The sequence below is a fragment of the Adiantum capillus-veneris genome, chromosome 10, assembly GCF_014529385.1.
Source record: "Adiantum capillus-veneris isolate H3 chromosome 10, ASM1452938v2, whole genome shotgun sequence".
Lineage (NCBI taxonomy): Eukaryota > Viridiplantae > Streptophyta > Polypodiopsida > Polypodiales > Pteridaceae > Adiantum > Adiantum capillus-veneris.
The window spans coordinates 144,520,468-144,544,770 of NC_140940.1; the positions used below are offsets into that span (position 1 = coordinate 144,520,468).

Below are 24,303 nucleotides of genomic sequence, written 5' to 3' on the forward strand. Positions count from 1 at the left end.
ATTGAGTGCAGGATAGGTCTACCACGATGCAAGATTGCATTCATGTAAAGATCCACATTTGACGACAGAAAATCTAGATAGAGAATTGTCTCCAAATACAAAAACATACACTAAGAATTTGAAGCAAAGTGTGATTAGGCAAAATGTTACACTTATTCTTCTATACTAACTCAATTTCAATTCAAATGATGAAGTACAGTAGACAAGAGTTCTTGCATTGTAAAATTCATATTGTTTGGTTAGAAATATGCATGATACTATTTTCCTTCCTCTGTTCTCCTTCTACTTGTGATTGCGCGTACATCTCACATTTTCACCCTCTCCGTTTACCTCCACCTCATACGCATTATTTCATTTCAAATGCGGCTACCGAAGCACTCTAGTTTTGAAAATGTACATTCTAGAAGTGTTGAAACGCAAGGTAGCAAGCATGTTTTCTCAATTTCAATTCAATACGAACTACTGCAGTTAATTCAACAAATACACAGTGGTTCTAGGCTCCTTTATTTAACAACTTGGGTGCAACCACAAATACACAGTGGTTCTAGGCTCCTTTATTGAACAACTTGGGTGCAAGCACATTTTGGCAGAGGCTCAATTTCAATTCAACCCAAAGGACCCTAGTTACTTCCACTAGGTTCTCGACTCCTTTATTTATCAACTCGTGTCCGGGTCCAAGGAGTTTGGAAAAACGTGGGTGAAGGAGACTTGGCCGTCAAGTAAGGGAGCCACTGACACGTGGCGTCCCGTCAATTACTACATGCGAACCGGGCATCGGAGGGCAGAGGTCTCGCCACGTGTTGTCCGATTGAAAGTATCTGCATTTCAGACCAAAAAGTGCAAAAAGAGCAGCGCCGTTTGCTGGCGTGGGTCGCTAATCTCAGGGCTGCTCGTCTATGTGGACCCGTCGTCGTTAGTTCTTGCTCGATTCTTCTTCTCCCTCGTCGGAGCTTCCATGGTTAGCTTCCCTTCACACATTCTCCCGTCCTGGCTTGAACCCTTTGTCACCAGTATACACTCTGCGCTTGCACGCCACATCTCGCAATCTGCATTCTTTCCTTGAGCTCGTGCTCCTTTCTTTGTTCACACTAGCATCTAACTCATGGCGATGCAGTTTCTAGTCAAGCCCCTCCGTAGGGGCTCTCTTACATCATCAGCATCGACACTAACAAACTCTAGATTTACATTGCCGGGCGCACTAGAATTAGGGTCGGCTTCAAGCAGGTTCGGGCGCTCAACGCCATCTGCTTATCTATCATCACGTTCTTCTTCACAAGCGGCAGCGCCTCCAGAGCTTCCTCTTGAGATAGGAAAAAGTGAGATGTTATCATCTTCGGCATTTTCATCTTCTTGGGCTCCTTCCTCCCTTCTTGCGAAAGGACGACCAATGGTGGGGTTTCTGCCAGACTCACCCTCAAAGAACATGAGTCCTGCTGCGTGGAGAGCAGGATCAACGACAACCTTGTCCCTGCCAGGTATGTCCACAAGGATACATTTTCTCTCCGCTTCCACTTCTGCTACCACTATACCTTATCAAAGCTGCCGTCTCCTTCATAGCGAGCAGCTTGCTGAGGACGAGGCAGACAGTGGCAAGGAGGATAATACAGAGAGCAAGGCAGAGAATAGTTCAGAAGAAAATAATGTCATAAGTGGCTTGCCAGCAACCAAACCAGGAGAGAAGCCAAGGATAGTAGTGCTTGGCACTGGCTGGGCAGCGTGCCGCCTGATGAAAGATTTGAACTCCAATGTATGTGATATTGTATGCATTTCACCGCGTAACCACATGGTTTTCACACCCTTGCTGGCATCTACATGTGTTGGCACGCTGGAGTTCCGCTCCGTTGCTGAGCCTATTGCACGCATCCAGAATGCCCTATCCAAGTCTCCTAATTCCTATTTCTTCCTGGGACGCTGTGTTAGTATTGACCCACAGAAGCACGAGGTAAATTGTTTTTAAAATCATTCTTGTTGGTATACCCTATTTTTTCGTTTGACAAGGATTTGTAGCATTCTTTCTTGACGAACCTCATGTTGTATACTTTTTGAAGTGATCAATCTACTGCTTCCAATATGTCAAAATCTAGGTTGAGAAAGATTGTTTGTGCAAATATACTTGAAACCGTCATGTTTCAGATGTCAATTTTATGACATTGTAACTGCCATCTAAGCAGATAAAATTTGAAACTAATGCCTTGATTCTGGTTGTTCCCATGGAAGGTTCGTTGTGTTGCAGAAGAGAATGGTTCGCAAAAGTCGGAAAGCACAACGGCTTTTGCCGTGCCATATGACAAGCTTGTTATTGCATCTGGGGCTCAAGCTCTAACTTATAATATTAGTGGAGTGCACGAGAATGCAATCTTCCTGCGGGAGGTCTCAGATGCACAGAATATTCGGAAGAAGCTTCTATTAAACCTTATGCTGTCTGATATCCCTGGTATTTTTCTCCTCCTTATTGCTGTGTATTTTGTTACCCAATCTTTCATATGTTGATTTTGCCTGTGCTTTTCAAAATGTAAGGTTTACAAAAAATATATTTTGTTGGCACTACATTTCACCACCACCTTGAGGATGACAAGGGACGAGGTTTTGCTAAATTCATAATCAAGGCTAGGGGAAGGGGGAGTGACTACGTCTATTGAAACCTTAATGGACTCTCCCATGTGACCGGATGCAACAGGGCCTTCTGTTTAGTACATGCATATCTACCCTGAATTGTCGGAAAATTGGTCAGAATATTTATCAATGGCTCCATATTAGATTTCCTAGACTCCCGACATGTGACCACATGAGTATGCTGGAGCCATGTGCAAGTCTTTGGACTTCTCTATTCTTGGTGGGGTGAACTTGTTCAGAGTCATGGGCAGTTTCATGAAGCTATTTGTTTTTGTAGTGCAGTTTCATAATTGTAATTGTTTTTAGTGATATATCTACTCGAGATGCAGCAATGAATGCTTGGCCGTTATCGCTCTGTCTCTTTCATTGAGGATGTGTTTGCTGTGACTGTATGGAGCAGTTGCCTTCGATAGAGTATCGCCACTATAATGTCTATACTTCACATATAGGGAGTTCAATGCAGGTTGTGCCTTAAGGCTGGTTCTGTCTCTCTTTCGTTGAGTAGTGTTTGCATTCGATAGTGCATAGAGACAAGTATGTCTAATACTTGACACATAGGAAGTGCATTCCCATCAATTGCTTAATGGGAGTTCAATGCCTTTGTAGTGGACTTCTCAGACTCTTTGTGTTTTAGTCTTCTATTACCAACAGGTGGAGTGTGTCTTAAACCATGCATTTTATGTTCTTTGCTGCATTGGATGCAACAAAGCATGTTTGATTAACTTCTCATGTTCCCTATGCTGGCTGATATGTCTCTAGGTGTCAAAAGTTATTGCATTTACTGTTTTAGAAATTTGATTGCTTGCCTTTTCTGGCTGTGTACTTGTTCATATACATGCAGATTGTATGCTTTGCGAGAGGGATATACCGTTGCTAACATCCACAACATGTCATAATCACAAGAAACTGCAATTTTTATTATAATGTCTAAAATTCTGCACGGTACATGCCCTTTATTTTCAGTCGGTCTTATCATTCAGCTACATGGAAGCTGTGCCAGGTTGCCTCCTTGAGGTGGCACATGCTCTTGTAGCAGCACAGCATGCTGTTTCTGTTTGAGTCCTGCTGCTTACCCTTTTGTTGAACTTAAAAACTGTAGAGATCAGATTATTTGGTTTATCTTATTTTGAAAATGCACTGTGTGAACTGGAGTTCACCATTCAAATGAGATGCAAAAGTAGCTTGAGAGATTCCTGATGTTGCAGGGTTTTATTATGGTTACTCAGTTTGCAAGACCAATCATCTGTTTTGATTTCTACTTTACAGGGACTTCGGAGGAAGAGAAAAGGAGACTTTTGCATTGCGTTGTTGTGGGTGGAGGACCCACTGGGGTTGAGTTTAGTGGTGAGCTTAGTGACTTCATCAAAAGAGATGTCCACCAGAGATATGCCCATGTGCAAAATTATATTCATGTGACTCTTATCGAGGTGACTCTCTTTTCTTAGATCTGTTTTTTTCAGATGCATGCAAACCAGGACTCTCTATTTCCATGTGTACTATATTGTGAAGAACACTTTCCTCCTTTAAACAGGCAAGGGAAATACTTTCATCGTTTGACGTTGGCTTGCGTGTGTATGCAATAAGGCATTTGACAAAGGTAATTCAACACTTGTGCTGTGAGATTCTGTAACAGTATAAAGACTATGTAGGTCTGAAGCTAATATAGTGTGCTTATGGTTGTATCTTCTCTAGGCGGGTGTTAAGCTGGTGAAAGGTGTTGTAAAGGATGTTAAGCCAGGGTATATTACTCTGAGTGATGGTTCAAAGGTACCTTACGGTCTACTAGTCTGGTCCACTGGAGTAGGACCTTCCGACTTTGTTAGAACACTAGAACTGCCAAAGTCTCGTGATGGAAGGTATCAATGAGGATTACTAAAATATGTTTAGGCAACACACTGTTCTTTCTGAATGCAAGAGACACGTGGATTGTCAGTATATTATTATGTGTGATATTGATGTGGGTTATTCATGCAAAGCTCTAAAATGGATGACAGGATTGGTGTTGATGAAAATCTACGAGTTCCCGGCTTTGAGGATGTGTATGCAATCGGAGACTGTGCTGGGTTTGTCGAAAGTGTTGGGAAGCCTGTTCTTCCGGCTCTGGCTCAGGTATTATGTACTTTGATAAGAAACTGCTTTGACATGACCGTTGACTGTGCCACATTTGTGTTGCTCAATTCTTAGAAAAAGAACCGGAATGCTCTTTGATTGGTTCGAGAGCAAGGGCAAAGCTTAAGGCTTCTTTTTGCGTGCCAGGTTGCTGAGAGACAAGGTAAATACTTGGCCAGGGAGCTGAACAGGATCGTGAAAGCAGGGGGTGGTTATGCAAGTAGCACAGTGACTGTTGAAGGGCCCCCTTTTGAATACCATCATTTAGGAAGTATGGCCACTGTCGGAAGGTACAAGGCCTTGGTTGATCTACGCCAAAGCAAGGTTCTCTCTCTCTGCCCCACCCCCCCCCCCCCCCCCCCCCCCCCAACTGTGACACTAAGAAGAGGAAACTAGTATAACCCTTCTATCACCCAAGTGTGGTAGATTTGTTATCCCAATTCCCTCTTCAATAACAGGTCTTGAGTTCGATTTTGTCAAACAGATCTTTGAGTCTCTTGGGCTTGTTCCTACGATGTTAAAACTTCTCTTCTTCTCCTCCTCTAGAGTGACAAGGGCAGCGTATCTTAAATTAGTTAATGATGATAAGTACATGGTTCATGCAGGAATCCAAAGGAGTTTCATGGGCAGGTTTCTTGAGCTGGTTAGTATGGCGGTCAGCCTACTTGACTCGTGTGATCAGTTGGAGGAACAGATTCTATGTTGCTGTCAATTGGGCCACAACTTTTGTGTTCGGGCGTGACATTTCTCGCATCTAGGAAAGAATTCACTAAGGCTGACAGTCCTCAACCCTGCCAAGTAACTACCTTGGTCTTCCTTTTAGTTTCTCTTACCTCACACACACACACACACAGAAATATGCGCGGATTTTTTTTTTTTTTTGGTTGACAACCAAGTTTGAGTTTGTTCAAGGGCAGAGCAGAGTCAATTGTCAGTAGTAGTTGTGCGGCATTTTGAGGAGCAAGTAATCTTCCTCCTCTTCCCAGCTTTCCCTATCTGTAACGTTGATTAACGGGTGTGTGCAGCCCAAGTTATTGCCATACTTGTGTACTCCAAAGCCCCATATGAATTTTGCAGTTACTTCTTTTACTATTTAAGCTTGTTGTTAACTTTACGGAACGAATTCCTTTGTTATCTACTCCTCTTGGCGCATTTAGCTTACGGTTTTGGAGAACAGATGCACTACAAGGGCTGAATATTACAAGATGCATACTTGTAAAGAAAATAGATGTGCTACTTTTGTCTAGAACAGATGGCATGTTACAAAGCACTCTCATTATGGCTTGGAAGGAAGATTGAGCCAATTTTCTTCTGGCTTTGTTTTATAAAATGTTTTCTTTATTAGGCAAAATTGTGGTGCTCAATTTCTGGTTTCATACTGAGTGTGTGCTAGATTAGATGGTCTCCAGCCAAGAAGGTTTCACGCAAGCGAACTGACTCGGCATTCTGTAGCAGTTTAACTTCATGGCAAATAAGTTCAAGAAGAAGAAGCAGATTTTTCTATGTAACTAGGAATGGGTGATTGCTCGAAACTTTCAAAACTCTTCACCGTAGGCCCAGGATGCCAAGAAATAGAGAAAGCATGCCCCTCCCCAACCCCAGAGAGAGACCTACAAGTTGAAATTACAACTCTCACACCTCACTCTTTGAGCTGGAGCATCCCAGCTGGATAAGGTAGGCCAACCCATCATATAGACTTGGGGAATGACCCCTAAGGCTTTATGCCACATGATGTGTCAAAGGGTTTGAACCCAAGACCTTGGACACAAGAGGCTCTTGTATATCAGTTGAGCTTGTTGGGAGCTCAAATGGGACCATGGGATCTTCACTTAAGTACATAATTGCTCATCAAAACAACCTCTCTTTCAGCTATGAATGTAAAGTATCATAGTCAAAAACCATAGAGCCAAACAAGATATCACAATGAGCTTGAAAGTTGTTAAACCCAAATCTGACCAACTCGACAATTTGAATGATGTTTAGATTCAACATACTAAATATGTGGGGTCAAGTTTGAAAAAAAGACATTTTGAGTGGAATGTTGAGAATAGTCTGTGGTGTGAGGTGGGGTAGGAAAAATCTGTGATGAGATTCCACTTAGCGGTTGATAGGTGCGGGGCTCTCTCTCTCTCAAGCTCTGCAAAGGTGTTGGGTGGCCGCTTGCCGACATGTCCCTCTCATATGTATACTTTGCTCGTTCGTGCTTTCGGACAGAAGGGTGTAGGCAATGGGTGGAGGTAGGGTGATTGGGGTGGTCTCTCTCTCTAATGTCCACGGTAGGATTGTACTCCCTGACGACACCTCTCTCTCTCTCTCTCTCTCTCTCTCTCTCTCTCTCCCCCCCCCCCCCGGTACAGGCTTGGATGAAAAGATGATTTTTTGAACATATGAGTACATTGAAAACTTGGGTGTAGAGATTCATGTGGATTTGCTCTATGGGACTAGAAATGGGTAAACACTAAACTCTCCATCGAAGACCTAATTGGACATCGAGAAGTAGAGGAAGCTTGTTGGGAGCTTGATTGTTTTGGAATGTGCAAATGGGCCCATGGGATCTTCACTTGAGCCAATTACTCATGGAAGTTGTTTTGTCCTGTAGGCAACGTGAAATCTTGCTGGTGGATAAGAGTTGCTCTCGAGAATGAAGCCACAATAGGGTTCCCACCTATGTACATAATTTTGTCTAGATTGTGCAATAAATCATTCCCATCCTTTAGACCTAAAAGAGATAGCTTCTCTAACCTTTCATCCTTTTTGCACTCACCATTTTCTCGATCACTTTACTTCTATGAGAATAGCGTGGGCTTCTTGTTATGATTGTGCATAGACATTCCCAAGAGTTGGAGAATCAATATCTATGTACTATAAATTGAATATTTATGTCCTAAAAATCAATTTTAGTAAGACCACCCTCATGAGTGGTCTGTTTTTCAAGATTTTACTCATTTTTTTTTTCATGGGGAGCTTGAATGCATTTCTTGCAAATCCATTTGTGATATATGTGCTGGAACAGAACTACTAAAGTGGGGATTATACTAGCACCTGGTTGTGGTGGTTCATCAATTGTTTAGCGGTAGCACTTATCATTAGCCATTTATGATTTTCTTGTAAAGGATCTTCAACTTCTAAATTTAGAATATAGTCTTCTCTTGCAAGATCTTGATTCTGCTTTGCTTAATTCTTAATCACCTCAAGAGTCTTTTAATAAGGGTGTTCACTTTTTTGATCTAACTTGCCACCTTTGTTGAGACCAGAGAAAACGACACATGTATGTTACACCATTGACAATGGTCAAATCAACTTTACAACGCGTCATTGTGGGAATAAAAGTCGACCATAAGTTTATGCGATAAGAATGTGGCCCTAGGTTATATTGTACATCATTGAGTGGTGCACAAATAATGTTGGTACCGAGACATAATAAAGTGAAAATCATATCATAGCCAAGGGGAAGAGCTATGAATCACCAGGACATTAGTTCCAAGTATGCATCAAAGTGGACATTGGCAAGAACTTTGAAGAACCATAATCTTTGCTTTTTGTATAGATATGCAAATGACAATTCCACAGCTAGTTGTATGAATATCATAAAAATGATGATGCCATAGTATACAAATGCAATAGCATTGCTAATGTTTTGTAGGTTCTAAAGTTATGATGCCATAGAATCAACACAATCTCATTACACAACTTGTGCATGCAACAAACGTCCCCAAAGAAGACCAACTATGGAGATGCATGGTAGAAGAAAAACAAGGTTTAATCAAAGTTCTAACTGATTTGAGTTTATTGCAAAACCTAGTAGAAATGAGTAGCTCTAAACATCATTTTAACACATTATATCACACTTCTTTACACATGATATGGGTATCTTAGAAGGAATTAGCTCTAGCCATTATTTTATACATCATATCACACACTTGTATAGAGCATATAGGTACTAAGAATTCATTGTGAAAGGTCTCTATTAAGGCAGAGCAGGAACATCAATAAAGAGACTAAGATGTCTATGCGGATAAAGAAATTGGTAAAATGAACACAATCAATACATGGAATGTAGTACCTCTTAGCAAGTTTAACATAGAACTTTTGATGTCCTATGGGTTTGCCTTGCCAATTCTTGCCTGTCTTTTGAAATAGTCGAGCCTTTTAGGGGATTTTAGCAAAACCCACTCTTCTTTCTTAAACTCTAAAGGTCTTTTATGCTTATCAGAAGATCTTTTTTGCTTTTGTTGTGATGCTTGAATAGCTTCTTTTATCTTCTAAAAAGCTATTTAATGGCACATTTTTATCCAATGCAAATATCTTTTAATGTTTTTTTAAGATAGGTGGAGGCTTGGGGCGGCCTTCAATTATCTCAAATAGATACTTTCCTATACAAGTACGGGCTATGTTATTATATGCAAACTCTACTAAGGGTAAACATCTTCCCCATTGATGGCCTTCATCCTTCTCATCAACATAGTTTTTGAGAAGATAAAGAATGGTCAAATTTGTGATTTCATTTTGGCTATTTGTTTGAGGATGAGATAATGAAGAGAAATCAAAACACATGCCCATATTTTCAAATATCCCCCTCTAAAAGAGATTTGTCATACCTGGAACTCCATCAGATAATACTGAACTTGCATAGCATGGTATTTAATTTTTTTGGGAAATGAACAAAGAAGCCATGCGATGCGATTTAATAGTATTTTTAACATGAAAAAATGAGCCTATTTTACTAAATCAATCAACCACTATCCAAATGCTACTTCCATGTATGGACTGTGGCAAGCCAAAGAAAAAGTCTATAGAAGTACTCTCCCATGGAGCTTCAAAGATTGGCAAAGATTGCAACAATCCAAAAGCCTTGTGTCTATCATACTTGACCTTTTGACATACAGTCCATTGTTCTAAATAGTCTTGGATGCTATTTCCCATAGTGGTCCAATAGAAATAAGTCTCTGTTGCTTGGGTTGTTGCTTGAAATACATGATGCCCTACATAAGGAGGTGCATGGGATAACTTCTCGTGTAGATTCTTTTGTTATGCATAGTCATGAACCATGCAAAATAAATCCATCCTTTAGTGAGAAAGGTTCATGGGCCTTGTCATTCTTTAGGTCAACCATAATAGTTACATAACCTACATCTTTTTCATACTTGCCAATGAGGCTTGTAAGGTCATAATTGCATACAATAGAGACATCATTGGCGCTAGGCCGATGTGAGAGTGCATTTGCAATCGCATTTTGATTTCCTAAAATGTGAGTGATGTGAAATTGAAATTACCATAGAAATTTAGCCCACCTTATTTGTTTCTTGGAAAGCTTGGTAAGAAGTGAGTAGTGTTTTATGAGTCTAATGCATGAATATAGCTAGTTTCTGTGCTCATTTGTGACTTCTTTTGCCACTCTCACTTTCCTCAGTATGTCTATGGCTCTTTTGAGATCCATGGGAACGGTTCCTTCTTTTAGCTCGCTCTACCTGTCTGTGCCGAGAATGAGTAGAGTATTGAGAATCCCTTGATTCTTCAGCTATGACTGGTTCTGGACCCACATTGTCTCATTTCCAGGTTGCTGGTCCATTTTAGAGCCTCTCTTTGATTCTTCTGGAATCGTTATGACACGAATAGGTTCCTCCATGAATCTAGTAGCTGGCCTTCAACCTCTTCTGGGCGGCATGTCTGACATGTATTCGTTCTAATAGATTGGGTGTCAGACCGACAGAGACCTCTTGCATCGTCCAATGGATCCACTTGCTTGTGTGCGCGTGTGTGTGACACAGAGAAAGAGAGAGTTGATTCAGACATACTTCCTTTCCTTGATTTTGTCAAGAGAAAATGTTAAAAAAGTAGGTTATCTTTTCGGCTTTTCACACTATTTTTCTCGATTTTTGGCATGAATTTCTTCCTTTCCTGTTGCCCTCAGCCGGCATTTTCGAAATTGAAACCGGCACGATATTGAGCCGATGCACAATTTTTTACAAATACTGGCTGTAGGTTCTCATCGAATCATAAAGGCACTTAAATCTCATTTACCTTGTATCGACAGTGTTCGCATTTTTTGACATTTCTTTCCTTCCTGTGCTCGAGAAAAATCATTTTTCCAAGCACACAAGTTTAATTTCCTTGAGTTTTCTAAGAGAAAATTTTTAAAAGATAGCGGTGTTTTTCAGGTTTTTACCCTACTTTTCTCTATTTTGGGGCGGAAATTCTCCTTCTCCCCTTGCACTCAACGGGCATTTTCAGAAGTCAAAACGGCACGATACTAACCCGAGGCACGTTCCACATTGTTCCCTTTAGTTTGCCAAGATGGGATTTTAGGAAATTAGGGGCATTTTGTAGGAATTTAGACTATTTTTTTCTATTCTAGGTGGGAATTTTTCCTTTTTCCCTTGCTCTTAGCTGCAAGTTTGAAATTAGCATTGACACATGATTAAATTGAGCCACATTTTCCTTGCCCATAATATAGGCTTGCAACAACGTTCAAGAAAAAATCAACTTTCCAAACATGCAGAATTGCTTTCCTTGAGTCTGCCAAGAGGAACTTCTAGGAAAGTACGGGTATTTATTAAGGTTTTACCACTATTTTTTCTCTATTGTGGGTAGAGTTCCTCCTTTTCCCCTTACTCTCAAACGGCGCTTTTGGGATCGAGAACGACATGTTCTTATGCTCAAAAACATTTTCCCCGAGCACTGCTTGGCAAGATGTGCAACACGGCTCCCTCCCATTCCATACAACGAGTTTGCAGAGTTGCTACGTCGTAGTGACTCACACCATGCAAATGACTTCCTCGCCTTTTGCAAGTCTTGCAATTACACACCTTCTCTCTCTTTCTCTCTCTCGTTTGTTCATTGGCTGTTTCTTGGTGTTCAACACATGAGCATGGTGGGAATCCTAGACCACCAACACACATTCTTGGGTCTAGCTCAACTTGGCACCTCAAATTGCACAGTCCATGGACAAGAAGAGTGTGAATGGATAAAGTGGGGGTACTCTTTCTGATTGGTGTACCTTTGTCCACTAGTTCATTAATGCCTTTGAAGTTGATGCTCTCTTGCATGTGTCTTAATATGTGTCAAAATCCATTCAAAAGATCTGATAGTAGGTTAGTCTTAACTTGGGTCTAACTCAACTTGGCACCTCAAATTGCACAGTCCATGGACAAGAAGAGTGTGAATGGATAAAGTGGGGGTACTCTTTATGATGTGTACCTTTGTCCATTAGTTCATTAATGCCTTTGAATTTGATGTTCTCTTCCATGTGTCTAAATATGTGTCAAATCCATTTGAAAGATTTGATAGTAGGTTAGCCTTAAGACTTTGTGAACATTGAGAAAGAGAAGGGAGGATTGTATTATATAAGTGGTGTTGCTCTTGCAAAAATTAGTTCAAGACTATCCCTCTCCCTTATTGATCTTAAGGTCCCTGTGAATGTGTGATGTACTGTTTCTATGAACTTATTTACCCTTTAGCTAAAGGATGTTCTTTTCCCTTTGCTTCTTTTGAACACGTCAAGTAATAGTTGTGTGAACATTATTTACTATCCTCTCTTAATTTGGCTGCCTCTTCCTCCTCGCGATATCCACTCGATGAACATTATGGTGGCAACGATCACAACATGGAACCTATGTGCGATGAATCTAGTGATGTTCGCTCGATGGAGTTTGAAGATGGTGATTCAATAGCTTGATATCTTATAGAAAATGCTCGATGTATGCTTGGAAATAATGCGATTTTGCTTTCTGTTTTTTCAGAGGTGAACAAGATATGGCTGTGTCATTCTTGGAAGCCGATAGTGGCCTCATTCTTGATCATGTGCCTCCACTTTTCACGAGGAGCGCTTCGAGTCTACCTAAGCTTGATGTTTCTTCTGCTCTTGGCATTGGGCCCAAATCCCTCAAGCGTGTGATTCTAGTGGCACGGTAGTACGTACACTTTTCAAGACTTGCGAGAAGACAATGGGACTAAGTAAGGCTTGCTTGTGCCACACATATATTCTATTGTTGTGTCCATCCCTTAGGAGTTTTGTTTTCGCTTGTGGCAGCCAAACCTTGTCTGGAGTGTCCACCGCCTGCAGCTACAAAAAATGAGAGAGTTATAGATGATGCCAAACTAGATGAGCATACTGCTATTGAGTGTTATCATGAGGATGTAATGTTGGAATTAGGGTTGTAGAGAAACACACACAGCTTGGAGAAGACGAAGGAAGCACAAGGCACACAATTGAGAGTGTGTTACTTAGTGTGCAATGGAAAGATAGTTAGCCCTAGAGTGATGGACGTATATACAATGCACGGGGAAAAAACCTCCTAAAGAGAGAAAAAATGCCCCGGCGGTCCTAATGTGTTCACACACATCACTTCCACATGTATAATTAGGGTTGCAGAGAAACGCACACAGCTTGGAGAAGATGAAGGAAGCTCAAGGCAGACAAATGAGAGTGTGTTACTTAGTGTGCAACGGAAAGATAGTTAGCCCTAGAGTGATGGGTGTATATACAATGCGCGGAGGAAAAAACCTCCTAAATAGGGACAAAATGCCCCGGCGGTCCTAGTGTGTTCACACACATCACTACCACATGTATATGGTAACAAATCCCCCCTGGAGTAAGGCAGTGAATGAGAGCTGGCACATGAGTAAAGGGAAGTGTCATGCCCTGAGGACATGATCAATCCACAAAGGGGAGTAAGCCCAAAGCTTTGTGAAAAACTTTGAGCTTCTCACGAGACAATGCCTTTGTGGAAAGATCTATAATATTGTCTTGTGTTGGCACACAAGCCAAGTTGATCTCTCTTGTTGAGAGCCTCTCCCTGACATAGTGGTAATGCACCTCAATGTGCTTTGTGCAAGCATGAAAAACTGGGTTCCTTACAACTGCCAATGCTCTCTGACTGTCAGTGTAGATAGTGTTGGCTGTGTCCTGTCCAACACCCAAATTAGCCATAAGGCGTCTGAGTCATACACACTCAACCGTAGCTGTGAAGACTGCCCTGTACTCAGCCTCACAACTCAAAGTGGCCACAATAGGTTGCTTCTTGCTCAACCATGATATACATGAACTGCCAAGCATGAAACAAAAACCACTTGTGGACACTCACGTGTCAAAAAACCAGCCCAATCTAAGCCCAAAAAAGCATGTAAGTCTGGTGGTAATGATCCCCCGTTGGGATAAAACAAACCAAGACATAAAGTGCCACTAAGGTAGCAAAAAATCCTCTTCACAGCCTGCCAATGCTTAGACCCTGGGCTATGCATAAATCTACTAACCTGTGAGACTGCAAACTGAATATCCGGCCTCGTGTTGCATACATAAATGAGGCAGCAAACAACAGTTTGGTAAAGAGTGACATCACTAGCATCATGAAGACTCAATTTTAAACCTATTTCCATGGGAGTGGCATTAGGTTTAAAATCCTCAAGTCCAAATTTACATAGCAATGTCTCTACGTAGCTTTTCTAACATAAGGCAATTCCACCATCACACTGTATGCCCAATTAATGATGCAACAACCACAAATCTTTCATCTTGAAAGTAACATTCAAATCAGTCTTAAATTTAGCAGTATGTCTCTGATTTGGTCCAGTGATCAATAAATCATCCACATAAAGAACAACAATGAGAAGTACATCACCCTCACGCTTGACATACAATGTGCTTTCTGTTGGACTGTTACGAAAGACTCGTTTGACCAAATGAGTGTCAGCTTTCTCATACCAAGCACGAGGAGATTGCTTCAACCCATACAAAGCCTTCTTACATCTGCACACTTTGTCCTCTTGTCCTTTCTTGACAAAACCGCAGCTGCGTTACATAAACTTCCTCAAATATGTCACCATTCAAGAAAGCAGTAACAGTGTCTGATTTATGTACATCCCAACCAAAATGAGCTGCCAATGCACATAGAAAACACACAATAGTCATACAACAAGGGGGAGCAAAAGTCTCTTCATAATCTATGCCTTTTTGCTATGCATAACCTCTTGCAACAAGTCAAGCCTTATGGCGATCGATCTCACCATCTGGCTTGCCTTTCAACTTGTAAACCCACTTCGTACCAATGGCCTTTTTTTCAGGAGGTAAATCACATAAAGTCCATGTGTCATTTTCTATAAGTGCATCATATTCTTATTGCCATGGCAGCCATCCAATTTTTTGAATTTTGTGTTTCATCAAAAGATAGAGGTTCCTCAACAACATGTAAGCTAGACACAGCAAAAGCATACAATCTGATGCATAAGATGCATGTCCAGATCCTGAACGAGTACGACTAGACAAAGGTGCATCCAATTTACTGTTACGCAATGTATGCACCAGCCATTTTGGCATACCTCTAGCCTGCTCATTTTCAGCCCTTTCCTCATCAAGTACATCATGTACATCTGCATTAGTAATAGACTAATCTATAACATTTTTGGAAACCCCCATTGGTTGTACATTGGCCTCATTGGAATTTACATTCAAACTTCCACCACTGAAAAGAGGCAACAAAGTTTCATAAATGTCCTGTGAGCTTACATTATTGTCTCTAGTACATGACAGCAAGGGCTGAACAAAATCTTCCATAAACACTACATCCCGTGAAACTAGAATACGCTTTGCGTATGATACAACTTGTAACCTTTGATTTCCGCACTATAACCAACGAAAATACATTTGACAGCCTTATTATCCAATTTTTTGTGCTGTGTTTGTGGCACCAAAGCATATGCTAAACATCCAAAAACACGCATGTGCTCAATAGAAGGCTTTTTATCATGCCATGCTTCATATGGAGTAATAGACTACAAAGCTTTTGTAGGACACCTGTAAAGTACATAAGTGGCACACATGATGGCCTCAAGCTAAAAGAATGCAGCAAAGCTTGACTTTTGACCATACTTCGTGCCATCTTTGTAAGTGACTTGTTTTTCCTCTCAGCAACACCATTTTGCCGAGGTGTATAAGGCAGTGTACATTGGTGTTTTACCCACGACTAGCCAGAAATGCATTAAATTCATGAGACATATACTCCCCCCCTTGATCGGAAGGAGGGTGCCCATAGTACATTTCGAGACATTTTCAGCCATAGCAAAAAAATTGTTTGAAGCATATAAAAACTTCGTACTTTGCTTTAAGTGGAAATACCTATGCATGCCTGGAGTAATCATCAATGAAAGTCACAAAGTACAGGTAATTGCCCAAGGATGGAGTTTTCATGGGTCCACAAACATCACTATGCACAAGCTGCAACCTGCATGTGGCCCTAATTGAACCATCCTTTGGAAACTTTAATCGCTGCATCTTACCCAAAATACATCCTTCACAAACATGTTTGACAGGTGCTTCAAGAGGTGGCAAAGAAGCAACCATATCAGATTTCTACAAATGCAGCAAACTGGCAAAATTCAGATGCCCAAAACGTGCATGCCACAATTTTTCATCTGAAACAACCCTTGAATTTGCAACTGCATTTGCAAAATTTTGTCCACACTTGTCATACAAAGTGAGCTTATACAGCCCACGGCTCAAAAGGCTAGATGCAACAATTTTATCACCAAAATTGAGATCATGAACTGTACATCTGTCATCCACAAATTGACTACAAGTCCAAGTCTAGAAAGTGCAGATACAGACAAAATATTCTTCTTGATCCCAAGTACATAAAGTGTATCAACTAGTGTGAAAGAACTGCCATTTGCAGCAGTAAGCACAATCTTTCCAACTCCCTGAACAGGATAAGAGGCATTGTTGTCACAAGTGACTGAATTCCCATGAGGGACAGACTCGAGAGAGGTGAACAATTCATGATGTGAGGTAATGTGCTTTGTAGCACCACTATCAAAATACCACACATGTGAATTTGTAGCAACTGACGTGCATGCATCATGGACAACAGGATTGTAAGTGCACTCTGCACTAAAAGCCCATTCTGCATCAACATCAGCATCACAATATCCTTTCACAAAAGACTCAACAATGGCTGCATTTGTAGTGGAACCAACATTTGCAGTGGAACCACCATCTTTCTTCTTAGCCTCTTTTGCCTTCAACTTAGGATGCTTGATCAAGTGATCGTTAGCTTTATAATAATGGCAACGCATCTTCTTTTTTCCCTTATCACCAGAATTTCTAGACCAATTGCTGCCAGTAGAAGCATCAGAAACATAAGTTTTGCCACTCGCAACAGAACCATAAGAAGTGGCTGCATTGCTGTTACCACCCTTTCTTTGAGAAGCAATAAAAGCATGTTCAATTGCACATTGCCTAGTCCTATTTTTTTTGGAAAATGACTCTTGCAACAGCAATGTGCATAATGCATCAAACTTGAAAACTTTAGGATTTCCTTGAGTTATAAGTCTGCAAGTACTAGCAAAAATCTAGTAAGAATCTTGCAAGGCATCAAAAACAGTCTGCACAAGGGAACTGTTTGAAATGACTTCACTTGCACAAATAAGTTGCTCATTGATGTCCTTGACACCGGCAAGGAAAGTTTCCATATCATCTTCCTCATGCATAATCTTCGATTCCAGCTCTTTATGCAGCAAAGCAATTTTAGCCTCATTGCGGCTTGCATAAACACCTGCTATAATATTCCAAGCCTGTTTTATAGATTTCGTTGAACGAATGTGAGGAGTAATGGTACACTTCACAGACAACGCAATCAAAGCATGAACCTACGCATCCTTTACATCCCAACGAGCTTGTTCTACCGTAGGCAAAACAAATCTAATAGCAGCAATTCTTGAAGCAAGACTTGCAACATCCTCAACATCGCCTACATCCTCAGAACTAGGACGTACATCAATGCCCTACACAATATTCCAGACGCCCTTTGTCACAAGAACATGTTGCATCATGTAAGCCCACATAGGGTAATTGTCCCTATCCAACATGTCCTCAGCAACAAACATCTTGAACACATCTGTGTTGTTGTCAGCCATGGAAAATGTTTGCACCTGATGTGAAAACTGCATGTAGTGGAAACGAAGGCCGAAATGAGCCCGAATCAGAAATCAAAGTAGACTAAGCTCTACGAGCTATCGTAAAATTTTTGTCGATTGCTGAACGCTCGCGAAAGCTTATTGAAATCGGATTAAGCGAGCAGGCGTGTGCTGGAGCTGATGGCGACTAAGCCTGGGAGGAGACAACCTGTTCTGATACCAATTGTTGGAATTAGGGTTGCAAAGAAATGCACACAGCTTGGAGAAGATGAAGGAAGCTCAAGGCACACAAATGAGAGTGTGTTACTTAGTGTGCAATGGAAAGATAGTTAGCCCTAGAGTGATGGACGTATATACAATGCACGGGGGAAAAAACCTCCTAAAGAGGGAAAAAATGCCCCGGCGGTCCTAGTGCGTTCACACACATCACTGTCATGCCAAGGGTCCTACGAGGCAAGGCCCAACCTAGGGGGTCAGGGACCTAGGCCAAGGGCCTGGACTGGACCAGTGCAGACTGAGGATCTGCTTAGGGCAAGAGCTAGGAGCTAGGCCTATATAAGGGGCGGTAGGGAGGAGGATCCTATGTTCAGTTACCCTAGGTCTTTTATTGGTATCAGAGCTCAGGAAGGAGCGGGCTATGGAGGAGGGGGTTATGATTTGCATGGTTTGGAATTCTCTCTCTCTCTCTCTATCTCTCTCTCTCTCTCTCTCTCTCTCTCTCTCTCTCTCTCTCTCTCTCTCTCTCTCTCTCTCTCTCTCTCTCTCTCTCTCTCTCTCTCTCTCTCTCTCTCTTTCTAGGGCAAGCCGTCATGGCGTGGAGGACTCAGCTCGTGAGCGTTCGGCATGAAGAGAAATTCCGTGGGCAACCTCCATGAGACAAAACCCTAAACCCGTGTGCAGACTCTCTTGACAGGCGGGGAAGGCTGGGCCGAGACCCAAGCAGCGTGGGAAGGACTGCTTGCGGCAAGAGGGGAGACCACTGCCAAAACCGTGGATGGTGGGCTCATCTTGAGCGCGACGGCCTGCTCTGTGATTCCCGTCACGGGATGGAAGCGTGGGGGGCAACATAGCGATGTCATGGGAGCAACTTTGCATGCACGACAGAGCTGAAATCCATCGCTGTGCAGGTTTTTAGTTTTGTTTTTTTTTTTAATTTTTTTACATTAAACCCTAAGCAAGGGTGCATGCCCACCCCGGGCACACACCCCTCCCGATTTCGGCCCCTTGATTGTGACATGCTCGAAGATCCGAGGCTGACAAGCTACCGAGTTTCATGACGACATCCCAGCACAGCAGAAGCTGCATTCGACCATTGCATGTCGTCATGCGACAAAAGGCCACCAACATAGGCTTGGTGACTGTGCATGCATGTCAACAGCAGACATGCATGCAAGTAAAGATTGGAATTGGGAGAGATTCCCAACGATCAAAGTTAGCACCTTTTGTAAACCTGCAATTTTCTACAGATTCTAACCCGCAATGGTTTCAAAGATGACACCATTGTGTCAACCGGATTTCGAACTTGGGTACTCTTGAGCATGGATAGGCGTTCGACATGTGCCTTTGAAATGGCTTTGGCGTACAGGTGGAACAAGAGATCGAAAGAGGCAAGATGACTTTCATGCAAGCAAGCCTGCATACCATGCAAAACTATGGTGATTCAATCTCGACGAGCACGAGCATCATCGAGGGCAAATTGAAGCCATTTGGCATGCAATGAGAAGTTAAGGAAATAGGCCAACATGGCAAGGTATGCATTATTTTTTGTTTGAGTTTGATCAAGTTTTCAACCACGCCGTATAGCTCTTACATGCAGCAACCGTGGGAGTGCTTTCGGCACTCCAGGCACAAGCATGTCTTGTGACAGTTTCATACACATTCAAAATTTGTTCGATCCATCGTTGGCAAGGGCCAATGATTAGTTGTACACCCAGATCAAGCATGGCTTGCGTAAAAATCATGTCGATTAGAAGCACGGCTTCTCTAGAGTACCTGGACAACACACACTTATTTGAGGTTACAATTTGATGCTACAATTGATGCAAAGGCATGGCGGATTTCATCGAAATAAGCATGGCGTATTGCTCAATTTGATGACGGGTGCAAAGCTGATCGACACGGCTAACTGTTCGTTACATTTCAGGAAGACTGACAGATGTCTTTCTTTTTCTACCTCTGAATTTGGGGTTGCAAATTGGGCAAGGCCCTTTGCACCAGGAAGTAGAGTATCTATTGAGTAGTATCTGGAAAATAATTTCTCGGTTTTCTTCTTGATTGAAACTCCTTTGACTCTTACAGCGGACAGATTCATCGGTAGGAGCACTTAATGAGGTATGCAGATGATATTGGTTTATAGAGCATGTATCACCTCTATTGCATATCTCTAAAATGCATCAAAGGTGACGCACTTTTCCCACTCCAAGCACAGGCACGGCCTTTGACCGTTCACATAGGCATTCAATTTTTGTTGCATACATGGCAAGGGATTATTTGTTAATATCTCAAGGAGAAATGCATGGCCTCTTACTGGACTGGTTGAAGGACGCAAGTTGTTTGGCATGGACAACTCCTTGTAACGGTTTCTATATGCTGACGGAGGATGCTTACCACATAGTACTGGTTAATTTCAATTGAACTTGCTCGACACGGTCGATTATTTTTGTCATGATATCTGCAGCAATGCCCGTTGGCTCTCAACACAAACATATTTATATGAAGCAAGGCTTCTTCCTTGTGCCAAGATACTGCCCATTGATTTGGAATCAAGGGCATGGGCAAAATAGGGAATATCAGCTCACTGAATCCCCACCAGTTTAAACTGTGCAAGGTACTTACGGTTTTGTCTCTCATGTTTGCGGCCATCACTCTCGCCAAGGGCTTAAAAAAGTGTATGCAAGGCATACTAACCAGGTGGCATGAATTCCACCGCTTCAAAGATTATGCTTCCGCTATCACACTTGCAACTCTGTCTCACGGACAGACTAAACAAAGGGATTGTTGTTGGTTGCTATCAACACACAACAACACTAACAGGAACCTACCTCTAGGACTTACTTTACGGGCAAAGAGTCATACCGGAAAACTAGGGAATTCTTATACGATAAGCTGTCAGTCAGGCATAAGATGCGTAAGAGCACATAGCTTGGGCACACAGTCTAAAAACTTAAGGAAAGTTCCTCAGCCCAGCATGCTCTTCTTTTCGTTCTCTATCTCTCTCTCTAAGAAAAAAAAAATGACAATCTTCTAAGAAGCTTTTGATACATGTTTTTCTCGTGAGTCAGCTTGAGCCAATGTGCTCTAACTCACAGCTATCATGTGGCTACGAGGCTACTCAAATTAATCTTCATCGGTTCTCGATTTAACACTATTTTGCGTAAGGGCTATGAGCCAAACATGCTAAGAGCCGTTGTCAGGACAAGGGTAGGACCCAACTATTGGCATTCTTTGGGTGATTGTTTTCAAGATCTACCTAAGGAAATACACATCGACGTTAATAGGACAAGCAAGAGTCTTGTCATTACGAATGTTTAGGGTGTCATTTTTGCACTACATGTTTTCAGTGCGACACTCAAGTTGAGTTTTTGATGATATTCAACTCACAGCAGCTGATCTCTACAAGAAAGTATGGATGCAACAATCACTTGCGATAGCATGGCTGTCCATAAGAGCTCGGTAGTTCACTTGTGTGGATTTCCTGCTCTCTGTATAGCACTACGGCGTGTCTATGGATATACTGTTTTGGGGTAAGACCCGGCAGGTGATTGTTACATCACCCCATAGGCATTAAGGATCACAGTTTGATCTGCATTGAGGATCACAGTTGATCTCTCCTAGTTATACTTTCAAGGAAAGAATTCCACAATCTACCACATGCGATAGAGGACGGACACACTTCTCAAGTTGATTCCAATCATTCTGTACAAGGTTGACTATGTTGGTTACCGTTATTTGCTAGTTGAGCAGTTTCTACAAAGAGTTTTACCAAGGGGTTCGACTACGTAGATGCTAATCTAAGGGCTTGGATTGCAACGAAAACACCCAGGGTTCCCAGTGCAATGCTATTTTTTTTTTCAGGTAGGGGACATGCTCCTCTCCACTTGAATACGGGTAAGTGAACATTACATTCAAATTTCCAGGTACGCATCTATTGAGTAGGTGTTATTCCATTTTTAGTATGCTTTGCTTGACTTTTCAAGACGTATAAGTACGCTTGAATGTTACAGAGCTATGCCAAGGGCATGTCGGCACAAAGTATTTTGGGCCAAGTGTCCAATCTATCTTTCTGCCTTATGCTGTTACGAACCGACTTGTAGGGTTCAATTTGGCACATGTTGTCACATGGGATACAACATGGTCTCGGAACTCGAGGATTTTGGTTTAGCCAGTGTGGAGAAAGGCTAATGAGGGTCCCTCTCACTCCCATCGTAGAGTGTTTGCAATTACCTCCACACACAAGTACATCATGTACTTGAAGGATGTTCTTTTTTACACATCCTTACATGAGACATATTCCACAGGTGGAGAATATGAGTCTCTCGCTGACACTGGCGCCATTATTTCAATTATGTGTCACGACAAAGTCCCTAGGTGCTGGTCACATTTGTTTTCTAGAACATTTTTAGCACGACGTATCAGGAGCAATTTTGTGGCCAGAAATTCCGGATACTTAGAGTGACTTGTTAAGGTACAAGTACTGCTAAACAACCTTAGAGATGGTTGTTTATACATATAGCAAGGGTATAAGCTGTTAATGAAAAAGTTTCATTGTCTGTACCTAGAAGTGATCAATGTTTCACCTTCTATTGTGATTTAGACATTTCAGCAAGGCTTGCAAAAGATTGAAACTAAAAGTATTTAGTTTCTTTTCAGAACTATTTACATTCCTTTTAATGCGTGCTAGGCGCATCACATTTGCCATAAGTATTGGCAAGGATCATAATGGATATACAGGTTCGGGTTAGTTTTTTCTAAATGCATGCACACTAGGTGTTATGGTCCCTAGTGTTTAGCAAAGCCTGATTTGGAACGGCATGCATATTCCTCAGCTTGTTGCTTATGAAGCATTTTGCACTCTATGTGCACTATATCTATGAGATTACTTTTGGGTCTACTAATCACCAATAAAGGTCATGGCTCGATTTGGCCGTTTGTGGATTTTTTCAAGTTAACCACGATGGTTATTTCGCACATTGTTGATTCCTCACCAATGTTATACACTACTGTGATTCCCCGTTTACCAGTCATCTGGAACGACTGTCTGTAAACCGTTAGGAAAACACACCTCAGTACTGTCAGTTATCCAAGGGGATAGGCAGATTACAAAGAGTAATCTTGTGCTAAAGGATCTGCTAAGAGCATACGTTAGCTCAACGCATTTCTGAATAGATGATTTTCTCCATATTCTAGAATTTGCTTAAGTACGGTTTTCGACTTTGAACACCTGTTGTGGTGGGGTTGGAGATTGTGTCAATACTTTCATACGTCAAGGACTTACCAGGTGTGCTGAAAAAGTATGTTGGCAAGTAACCTTCATTAGGGATGAACATGTAGTTCTTTATGTTCCAAACTATTCAGAATTCTAACACGAGGACACTCCCTATCTATGAACTTTTCAAGATACTCAGGCGAGTAGGAAATCTGGCTCACAACTGCATGGAAAGTTACGCCAAGGTTTCCTTGCATTATTCCAGTACCTTCAGAAGATCTGAAAACTAGTTATGTCTTTGGACAACTCTTAGTTGTGGTTACTCCTTTACAGTACTCAAGTGAGTTATAAATGGAGTTACCATTTAGACCCAAGTGGTTGCAAACGGACAACAATGTTGAAAATCAAGATGTTGCTCTTGGTTTCATTGAACCTCCTCACTGCACCAATTATCGGTCATACAGACAACTGGCTCACTTATGGGACGTCATTAAAGAAAACATCAGTATTCTTAAGAAGATATTACTACTTGTGTTTTCGAGCACGAAAACTCTTCCTTAAGGGGGGAGTAATGTCAGGACAAGGGTCCTACGGGGCAAGGCCCAACCTAGGGGGTCACGGACCTAGGCCAAGGGCCTGGACTGAACCAATGTGGACTGGGGATCTGCTTAGGGAAAGAGCTAGGAGCTAGGCCTATATAAGGGGCGGTAGGGAGGAGGATCCTATGTTCAGTTACCCTAGGTCTTACATCACTACCACATGTATATGGTAACATGTAATGCCCGCTAGTTCATCTTCTCTTGTGCCTTATATTCCCACTAAAATCCCTCTATTGCACATTGTTGACATCACTGAGACTTGCCCTCGTTTTGCATTTGAGGGATGCATATTGAACCGATATGTGACTTACAAACAAAGCCCAGAAGTCGCTAAGTATATGCGCTACCTTAAGGTGGACCTAGTTGATCCACTCAACACTAACACCATCACTTGTACTGTTAGCGATCAATTTATTGCACAGTTCATCCTACAGTCTTACTGTAGGAGACTTTGTGCACATTGAGAATGTGACTGTAAAAGGAAAAACTAAGTCAGATGGTTGCACATCTCCTTACGTAGTATTTTTCAACGTGTCCACGGTTGTCGAGGAAAAAAATCCTTTTGGAATCAACCTTAGTTTCTACCCAGAGAGAAAGGTGTGTCAATTTTTGGATGAGGCACAATCCTTGCATGCACAAGGCACCCGTATG

At 41.8% G+C, this 24,303-nt stretch overlaps 1 protein-coding gene across 1 annotated transcript; it reads left to right on the plus strand.

Annotated features, from left to right (window-relative positions):
- The first annotated feature begins 745 nt into the window (after positions 1-745).
- LOC147449787 (internal alternative NAD(P)H-ubiquinone oxidoreductase A1, mitochondrial-like) lies at positions 746-5,845 on the plus strand. Its single transcript, XM_086522144.1, has 11 exons — positions 746-958; positions 1,115-1,323; positions 1,407-1,475; positions 1,558-1,942; positions 2,218-2,434; positions 3,880-4,040; positions 4,145-4,210; positions 4,306-4,469; positions 4,608-4,722; positions 4,870-5,046; positions 5,328-5,845. The coding sequence occupies exons 1-11, from the start codon at positions 761-763 to the stop codon at positions 5,478-5,480; spliced, it is 1,914 nt and encodes a 637-aa protein (XP_086378270.1). The 5' UTR covers positions 746-760; the 3' UTR covers positions 5,481-5,845.
- Positions 5,846-24,303: the final 18,458 nt, after the last annotated feature.